Source organism: Orbicella faveolata, unplaced genomic scaffold, assembly GCF_042242905.1.
Source record: "Orbicella faveolata isolate gen_17 unplaced genomic scaffold, um_ofav_v1 contig_13, whole genome shotgun sequence".
Classification (NCBI taxonomy): Eukaryota; Metazoa; Cnidaria; class Anthozoa; order Scleractinia; family Merulinidae; genus Orbicella; species Orbicella faveolata.
The window spans coordinates 13,738,015-13,747,775 of NW_028301540.1; the positions used below are offsets into that span (position 1 = coordinate 13,738,015).

Here is a 9,761-nt window from a genome sequence, read left to right on the forward strand (position 1 = left end):
ATTTCGGTAGTGATGAATTAGGAGTTACTTGCAGTTACGTGTCCATATGTTTCCTACTCACTTTAGTGAAGCTTGCTTGGGAGAAGTTTTACTTATGTTACAAAATAATGAGCCAAGACCTCTCCTATTTATTGGAGCAACTACTTTGGGAAAACAATTAATGGTCCTACAAAATTACCAATGCCTAAAACTGTGTTGTGTGGCAAGTAGAACATACAAGAACAAAATATAATTGTATGGTTGATCAGTCTTGAGGAAATCGCAAAAACATTTCAATTTCTACTTTTTGTATCATAATAATGAAGAAAACTACAAATGAACACTATTTTGATGGCATTGCTTCAAATAATACCAAAATGCGTCTTGAAGTTTTGTTTTGAAGCCATGAAGGTTTTATTGGTTTTATGTTACGCGGTCTCAAGAAAGAGATTTTTTTCTTAAGATCACTCCCATTATAATTTTTCTGGTAATTTTTGGTAAGGTAGATGGTCAAGGAGTAACATATCCCATTGTAATGGTTGCAATTAGCAGAATTTAAAGATTTACGATTTGTTAGAAGTTTCTGAACTAACCTTTATTTCTTTAATAACTGATTTTTTTCTAAAGTGGCTTAACCTAAAGCAGCACATAACTAAACGTTTTAGCTTTTCATTCATGTTCAGAGTAGAAGCTTTTAATTCAGTCAATGTTTGAATCACGAGAATTCAATAAAGACAACGGACAGCAAATTGTACAAACAAATATCACTGGCAAAAAAGATAAAGTGTACAATAAAGTTCTTTACAGACGTTTAGCAAGTTTTTCAGTTTATAAGTGCGTGGTAAATTCTTGGGGTGCGTTTTGCACTCGAAGGGTAACGCGCTTTAAATCAACGCGCTTTTTCAAGCACTTTTTCAAGGAATCTTTAAATATTTTCATCCTAAAGCTATACACGAATGGATTCACCATCGAATTTGCTAATTGTAGAACTTGACCAAACCACAGCAACGTCGGAGGAAAACACTGCCAACAAAATGCGTTGATGGTGTACACCACGAAACTAGGCAACCAAAAGATAAGCGACACAGCGACTACTATGTAAAATGTCTTTGAAAGTCGTATATGCTGGTCTCGCGTTGATCTTCTTTGACCATCCTGTAAGTCAGGTTTTGTAGCGTACAGTCGCGAACGAATAGATAAGTAACTTAAGCAGATAATGACGAGTGAAATAAAAAGGAGGAAATCAGCAGTAGCCACGGCATAAACGGTATCCACATCTGCGTGATATACTGTTAATAAAGACAGTCCTGTGATGCATAACCCAATTACCCAGACGATAACGATGCTGAAAATGTAAGCGCGAGCGCTTGTTAACCGATGACGCAGTGGCCAGAACACGGCGTAAACGCGTTCCAGCGATAAAATAGCGAGAAACATCACCGACACATAAAAACCAAAGGCTTGAACGGACCACCAAACAGTCAAAGATCTGATATCAGTTTTCGGAATTCTGTGAATCACTAGGACTACAACTTCTCCTACGCCTACCAGTAGATCAGCGACGGCCAGGTTGATCAGAAGAAGGCAAGTTCGTTTCAGATGGAGTCCAGATTGAGTCTTGAAAACAAAAATGGTGAAGACGTTCCCAATAATGACAACGGCTGCCTCGAGTGCGAAGATGACGATGAATGCAATGGCGACTGCATATAACATGATTTAAACACCCTTGTGTCGGAATAACTGCTTTCGTCTTTTGACTTTAGCGATCACAATTACTGTCCTGCTTGTGTCACAGATATATGAGGCTATAAAAGTCCAAAAGATGTCGACGGAGAGCAAATACACCAGGAATAACCGCGAGGACCTTCAATGCAAGTGCACAAAAGCGAAGGATATTGATGTCAAAGAAACGTTTTCCATTTTAGCTGAGAATATTTTGTTCTGTTGACCTCCACTTTAATTTGCAATGTAAATCACAATGGATGTTTAAATAAATCAATTTACAAATCAAAATATCTAGACTACGAAATAGGTGATGGTTGGCACTGTACTATAAAAACGATGCGTAGCTGCGTCTCTTATATCTTCGCAATAACTGTTGTCAACAAAGGCAAACTAAATCTAAATTCGCTAAATTTTGCGGAGAGTGTCTAAAAGAGATCGAGAGTTATTTTGTAGGAAACAAGTTAACGGCAAATAAATTACGTTGAGGTAACCAGATCTCCATTAAAGGTTGTTAAACTTTTGCACGTGACACATTGACATACCAAGGTGAGCTTTTCCTTAATTTTTTTCATTACGAAGTTAACACAGTGGGCAAAATTACTCAATCCTAATTGGCCAACTTGCATCGAAATGAAATGTCCCTCTTTTTTGGGCTTAAAATTTGTAACACTTTACATTGTAGATCACCATACGCCATCCGCAGTTCGCTTACAGTTTGACAAGAACTTTGCAGATATAAAACTATAACATTTGTAAACAAACTGAAGAGGAAAAACGCCCTGCTGCATAAGTCTGTCACAAACAAAATTGAGAAATCTTTGCTGGAGATCTGGATAATTCAAATAAAATCATGGGTGACAAATTACTCTTTAATTTTGGCGCGAAATTTCAGCGTTAATTCATAATTTCACGTGTGAAATTACAAAATTGCCATGACAACATCTCTTGTATCTCGACCAGTGCCAAGATGGCGTCGAGATTTAAGACGGTGACCATTGAAGAAGTTACGGACTTAAAACAAGCGACAGAGACCTTAAATACGCGAAAGAGCACAATTAACTGGGTGAGGGTTTTAGAGAAGTGGTGTGACGAAAATAGCCTTGAGAAAAACCTGGAGATGATTCTTCCTGAGTAGTTGGATAAAGTACTCGAGCGGTTTTACGCCTCCGTTTGTAAACAGGACGGAACCGATTACGAACCTGGGTCTCTAAAAGTGATACAAGCAGCACTTGACCGCCATTTGAAAGAAAAAGGTTGTTCTTTTTCAATTATAAAGGACAGAGAATTTTTCAATTTCCGAAAAGTTCTTGAGGGAAAGGCGCTTAAGCTAAGAAATGAAGGTAAAGGAAAATTACCAAATAAGTCAAGAAGCCTAACCAGAGAGGAAGAGGAAGTTTTGTGGGAAAGCGGGCAGCTTGGAAATTCATCTCCACGGTCACTCCTGAATACAATGTGGTGGCTGGTCTCACAGCATTTCGGCCTGCGTGGCTGCCAAGAGCATTACACAATGAATGCGGAGGATTTCAGGCTCAATAAAGACGACAACGGCAACGAGTTGGTAACCTTCGCAGAAAGCCCGACAAAAACACGGCAAAGAGGTTTACGAGTTCAGCCGAGATCTGTACTACCCAAAATGTTCGCAACTGGTGAATCACGATGTCCTGTGGCTCTTTTCAAGAATTACCTGTCCAAGAGGCCTGAAGATTTAAAATTATCTGGTCCGTTCTACTTAGCGTGCATCGACAACCCCACCACAACCGACGTATGGTACAAGAAGAGCCGAATGGGTAAAAATACCATCAGTAAAATTATGAAATGCATGAAAGAAAACTCACCGTTACAAGATATGTTTCCTGAGAAAGATTATCCAACCACTCAGTCAGGAAAACGATGGTCAGAAAGCTGAAGGCCAAGGGAATTCCAAAATCCGAAATAATAACAATAAATGGCCATCGACAAGAACAAAGCGTTGAAGCCTACGACTCCGGGAACGAAGACGACCAGTGACAACTGTCTAACATCATTGATGGCAAAGAAATTCACTTTAACCAGACAACCAGTCGAGTTCCCCTTCAGCCGCTAATCCAGTCCACTACAGCGGTGAGCAGTGGCCACGTCTACAATTTCCACAACTGTAATGTGGTGATAAACCAAGGACATGCCGGGCAGGCTAACGCTTCGTGCACAACAAGCCGTGATGTATAATTTGTCCACAACCATGCTCCTTACCAGCTCTGAAGGTTTTTCAACTTTGAGCATTTTCGCTTGACTTTCATTTAGGCAAGTTTTCTTACACCACAAAGTAATTTTTTAGTGATAATTTCACTTAAAAACAAACTGTCAAAACTTTATATCGCCTCGTGCAAAACTTTAGTTACAGCTCATTTCAACGGGCGCCGTTGTCATTTCATTCATAAGTTCATGACGAATTAGAGCCAATCTTTAAGAAAGATTTGACAGTTGCCTTAATTTTGAAACATTATGAACAAGCACGAAGGATTCGAAAGGTATTTTTTGAGAAGAAACTCAGAAAATTACGAACTTTAGCAATAATGTATGCTTGAAACTAAAACTATATTCTTCTTAATATTCTCGGTTTTCGATAGAATAAACCAGTAAAAAAGTTACGGTTGTGAGCGTAATTTGTCACCCACGATATTAAAAGGTAATCAAATAGTTTTCACGTGAAATTAGGAAATAATTTCACTTGCGTTTTGACAAAATTCTGATAATTTCCCTCGCCTAAAGGCTCGGGAAATTATCAGAATTTTGACAAAACGCGCGTGAAATTATTTCCTAATTTTACAAGAAAACCATTTGATTACACATACCAATTCCTGTGTGGATTTCGTTTTGGTTACAAAGATTATTTTGTCGTCAAGGTTGATTGATTATTTTGGTTTGCAAATTGTCTATTTAAACATCCATTCTAATTTGCATATGAAACCAAAGTGAGCGTTAAAAGGACAAAATAGTGCTTATTTAAATGGAAAAGTTTCCTCGACATGAATATTCTTCGCTTTTCGCGCGCCTTGTCGCGTTGTCTGTATTCGCTGTGCGTTGATATCTTTTTCGACTTCTATCCTTAGATAGCTATGACACAAACAGGAAACTCAGTAATTGTGATCTTTGAACCAAAATTTAGTTATTTCTCAGATTTCTCTATCAGTGAAAAGTTCAACCCATTTCTGGGCTGTAAGTGCCTTTTAAATATGTCAAACCTCCCCGCTCAAGTCAAAAAAGCCGACTTTTTTAAGGGACATTAAAATGTTTCACCAATGCTCAGTTATTAGACTCTTCTGTCTCCCCCTGATGAGCGCTGAGATGTTTTCTAAAATTAAACTAAATTGAATGACCTTTTTTATGGAAATGAACCGAGCAGATGTGCATTAAACAATGCAGCTTTAGTGCCTACTTTATCACAAGATAAACTATGTGAACACTTTATTGATGAGGACATTAATTTCCAAGCTAGCGCACATAAATAATCTTGATTCGGCTATATTGAAATTTAAGCTCCCCGAAGCTGGAGAATTAAATCAGCCAGTTGGTTTTCTAGTTCGCTCCCTGTAAAATTTAACGCTAATATAACTCAGGCCACTCAGAAGCAAGAGTCTAATGTTTACTTGTACCTGACGTGTAACCAGTGAACCTTGACAAGCGCTTCAGGCTAATCTTGCTGTGAAAATAAATTTCATGAAATTACTTTTAAAAATGACCAAATGATTTTGCGATGAAGTAATCTTCATGCTAAATCACTGCTTTTCTTTATTTAATGCCCTCTTTTTCTTCTTTTTTCTTCCTTCTGCCTTCTTTTGCGATGGCTTAGCCATGCGTCAGTGTTATACTTTGTGGTGAACTTACTGAGGGAACACGTCACATTGGTCGATCTAAACTTAGATACGAGGACACTTGCAAAAGCGCGGTGTCGCTGTGGAGAAGTGCTAGACCAATTGCAATTAAAAGTAAAAACAGATCGCAATGGAGACAACTAATTCGTCAAACCTGCGAGAGAGTGAATGAGAAAAGAGTCAGTAGGTATGAGAGAAAAAAAAGGAGACTAGGAGAAAGAAGAAAATGGCAGCAGAGTCAAATTTATGAACTCCATTAATATAGTATTCATTATTTATGCAAATACTATCTTGATGTGTTCCAAACGTTTCGGGTTAAGGCGGCGTATATATATTTTTTCTTATGTCCTCTAAAAGATTCTTCCATCGCTTCATTATGCTCAGAGCTCTGTCACATCAATGAGCAAGCATGGGTCAATTTCGATATATTCTAATTCTTACTGCCTTCGTGGCTTAGCCGAATAAAACAAAAGAAATCGTATCGAGGTTGAGGGATGAATGATTATTATTATTATTTTTTGTTGTTGTTGTTTTATTCCACAAAGCCTCGGGGCCAAGTTACAATTTCAATATATCGATATTGACCTAATGCAGTAATTAAAATTAAGTTCCCGTGTGGTGCTAGGAAAAACAATAAGGACAGTCAAATTGACCACTTCTTTCGTGTTCAATTCTATAGCATCTGAGATCTTCTTACACACTCTGCAGCTGGCTTTCTTTTGTTTTGAAACTCTACAAATATTATAACTAACATCAATTTCTGTTTCTTATCGTGCTGAAGAAAAAAACAAACTCAACCTTTACGAGAAAAGTGGCCGATTTCTCAACGCACTCCAATTTGATTGCCAAAGAAAGCAGGGCCGTTAACCTATTATCGATTTTTTTGCAGAGTGACACCAAAAATTACTTTCTCGTCAAGATATTGGGTATGCACATTTATTTAAACCACCAATTTGCATTTGAAAGTAAGTGAGCAACATCACAACAAAATATTGTCTTAATTGAAATCGAAGGCGATTCCTTGGCATTAATATTCTTCGCTTTTCGCACTGCCGTTGAAGGCTCTGTCACGCTCATTGTTATATGTACTCTCAGATATCTATGAGTCAAGTTGAACAGTAATTCTTGATCTTCAAATCAAACCAAAACCAGCAGTATACCAAAACAAAGACAATATCATGTTAAGCGCAACCGCCGCCATTGTATTCATCGTCATCTTCGCACTCGAGGCAGCCGTCATCATCATTGGCAACGTATTCACTATTTTTGTTTTCAAGACTCAATCCAGACTCCACTTAAAACGAACTTGCCTTCTTCTAATCAACCTGGCCGTCGCCGATGTCCTTGTAGGAGTAGGGGAAGTTGCAGTCCTCATCATGCACAAAATCCCGGGAACTGAAAACGGATCCCTGAGTGCTTCCTGGGCATTTCAAGCTTTTGGGTCGTGTGTTTCAGTGATGTTTCTCGCTCTTATTTCACTGGAACGCGTTTACGCTGTGTTCCGACCATTGCGTCATCGCGTGACAAGCGCTCGAGCTTACATTTTCAGCATCGTTATCGCTTGGGTAACTGGATTGTGCATCGGTGGACTGTCTTTTTTGACTGTATATCACTCAAAAGTAGATGCCGTTTATGCCGTTGCCACTGGTGTTGTGTTACTCTTCTTCTGTTTGGTTGTTATCTGTGCGAGTTACCTTTCGATCCGTTCGCGACTGTACGCTACAAAACCTGAATTACAAGTCTCCTACAGAAGATCAACGCGGGACCAGAATTTGCGTCTTTCAAAGACATTTTACATAGTGGTCGCTGTGTCGCTTATCTTTTGGCTGCCTGGTTTCGTAGTGTACGCCATCAGAGAATTCTGCTCCCAATGTTTTCCTCCGACGTTTCTGTGGTTTATAAGTGCTCTCCACTTGGCAAATTCTATGGTGAATCCATTCGTATACAGCTTTAGGATGAAAATATTTAAAGATGCCTTCAAAAAGTGCTTGAAAAAGCGCGGGGAAATATCTGAATTAAGATCTGGTTCCCTTCGAGTGGAAAACGAACCCCAAGAGTTTAATACCCACTTATAAATTGAAAAATTTGGTTAACCTCTGCATAGAACTTTGTTGTTCATTTTACAATTTTTTCTTCTTTTTTTTTTCCTTTTTTTTTATTTTTATTTATTTATTTTTTTTTTTTTTTTTTTTTGCAATGAACTATATTTAAACGAAAGTTTGGCAGAAAGATTGATATTCGTTTGTAAAATTTCCTCTGCATTGTCTTTATTGAATTTTCGACACCCTACATTGTAGTAAAAGTTTTTCCTGTGAACATGGACTGAAAAGCTGAAACTTTCGATCAAAACTGATGTGGGTGTATTTAATTGGTGTATTGATTCAGTATTTTAAGCTTATATTAGAGGAAAATCAATTTTAATAACTAAAAGTAATTTCAGAAACTTCAAGGTACTCTCGACTGGTAAACTTTTAAATTCTACTGATTGAATACTTTGCCACGCCAACGAAAGGGATCTTCACTTCTCTGTGTTTCATTTCGGCAAGTGGGAGGTTCATAAACTCCCGCTCAAACCCGTTTTAACTCTTTGCCGCTCCACCTATGTGCCCTTGAGCTCCGATAATGATTCCTACACGTGACCTCATTAGAATGAGATTTTTTATGGAAATGAAGTGAGCAGATGTTCAATGGGCCCATAATATTGTTTTTTTGTACCTGCTTGGAAATTAGTGAGCACGTCAATCCATGATTGGCGTAATATTGTTTTTGTACCTGTTTGGAAATTAGATTAGCGAGGACGTCAATCCATGATGGCATGAATTTCCCAATAGCAAACAAATAATAATTCTGATGGCGGCGAAAGAAATCCGCCATACGGAAAAAGATGGCGACGCGCGCGGAAGTGTGGGTAAATCGACCAACCGATGTAAACATTGCGCATGTCGTGTTACAAAATGTGAATTAATTTTTGCACGGAAACAATGACCTTTAAGTGCGTCGTGGAGGGCTATGGTCATAAAAAAAAAATGGGTGCTCTAGACTCCCAAATTCCACAGCTTCCCAAGGGACGATAAAATCAATCGAAAATGAATATACGTGATCAGTTTAAGAACGAAAGATTATAAGTGGGATGCGAGCCATCGCGTATGTATCGCGCATTTTCATGGTGGACACCTTTACGGATCCAACAATATCCCGGCCATTTTCCCTAAAAGGGACCTGAAAACTGGAAAAGTTGTGTGGCAAATAGACATTTCCCACCTGTTGGTGGAAAAAACATCGGAGGAAGATCAGAGAAATAGTACGATGAGCGTGCATGTACCGAAAGTGATCGAAGCGAGAGGTGAAATACAAATGGCTCCCGAGTCACGAGAATCTCCACAAACACCTGCTGTGTCAATGTCGGAAGACGTCGTTAGAAGGGAATGTGAAGGTAAGCATGAAATCGATCGGCTTCAGGAACGTTTAAGAAAGTTAGAAGAATAAAGAGTAGTAGAGAGGTTTGGAGTTCGTCGATTTATAGCTTCCGACTCGGACATACATAGACAAGCCATCACCAGTGATTCAACAAAGTGCCACCTGGTCCGAGTACAAGGGGCACAATACTGGAAAAAAGTTTGATTGCCCTGTCACCACTAATGCTACCAGTCTTTGCATTAGATAATATATCCGGGCAGTAAGTCTGAAATTTAACAAACTCTTTCACCAAGCAAAGCCACCATGTCAGCAACAGCATCCCTTGTTTAATTCATACGGCCACAATCTTGTTAATCAATGTTTCTACTAATGGCCACTACTTGATGAAATTAAATTGTGTAAGACCAAATTCAAATAAATTTCAAACCTCAAATAATTCTGCGGGGATCTCAATTAATTAAATGCCGGGGTGTTTATTTAAAAAAGGTCTGGCGTTCATCCAGAATTCCCGAAAATACCAGAGATTTCATTACAAAGGAAAGCTCATTAATTAAATTGAGGGGATGGACAAGATGCCAGAGATCGCTTATAAGCTGATCATAAACAAAATCTCCCTTCCACTACAGCTCTTTTGGGCAGCAAATGAAATTTTCCCCAAGTGTACTGCTTTATTTGTTGTAACAATGAGTTTTTTGTCAATCAGTTCCACTGAATTTGCAAATACAATTTCAAAAATCAAAAATCAGCCCGACGTAATAATTTTCAATTAACCGATTGAATCAAGGTTTA

At 38.5% G+C, this 9,761-nt stretch overlaps 3 protein-coding genes across 3 annotated transcripts; 2 read left to right on the forward strand and 1 right to left on the reverse strand.

The window, feature by feature from the left end:
- Nucleotides 1–452: 452 nt before the first annotated feature.
- On the reverse strand, nucleotides 453–2,066 carry LOC110067260 (somatostatin receptor type 5-like). The gene has a single exon (XM_020774571.2). The coding sequence runs from the start codon at nucleotides 1,690–1,692 to the stop codon at nucleotides 808–810; it is 885 nt and encodes a 294-aa protein (XP_020630230.2). The 5' UTR covers nucleotides 1,693–2,066; the 3' UTR covers nucleotides 453–807.
- Nucleotides 2,067–2,671: 605 nt separating this feature from the next.
- LOC149115107 (uncharacterized protein KIAA1958-like) lies at nucleotides 2,672–3,610 on the forward strand. Its single transcript, XM_089285640.1, has 2 exons — nucleotides 2,672–2,767; nucleotides 2,885–3,610. The coding sequence occupies exons 1-2, from the start codon at nucleotides 2,672–2,674 to the stop codon at nucleotides 3,608–3,610; spliced, it is 822 nt and encodes a 273-aa protein (XP_089141766.1).
- A 2,936-nt stretch (nucleotides 3,611–6,546) lies between these two features.
- Nucleotides 6,547–8,004, forward strand: LOC110067276 (adenosine receptor A2a-like). The gene has a single exon (XM_020774589.2). It carries the CDS (start codon nucleotides 6,734–6,736, stop codon nucleotides 7,628–7,630), a length of 897 nt encoding a protein of 298 aa, XP_020630248.2. The 5' UTR covers nucleotides 6,547–6,733; the 3' UTR covers nucleotides 7,631–8,004.
- Nucleotides 8,005–9,761: the final 1,757 nt, after the last annotated feature.

Coding starts and splice junctions, on each gene's coding strand:
- LOC110067260 (XM_020774571.2), bottom strand. CDS start 1,692: ATGTTATATGCAGTCGCCATTGCATTCATCGTCATCTTCGCACTCGAG.
- LOC149115107 (XM_089285640.1), top strand. CDS start 2,672: ATGGCGTCGAGATTTAAGACGGTGACCATTGAAGAAGTTACGGACTTA. Junction 2,768..2,884: donor GAAAGAGCACAATTAACTGG/GTGAGGGTTTTA, acceptor GTTTGTAAACAG/GACGGAACCGATTACGAACC.
- LOC110067276 (XM_020774589.2), top strand. CDS start 6,734: ATGTTAAGCGCAACCGCCGCCATTGTATTCATCGTCATCTTCGCACTC.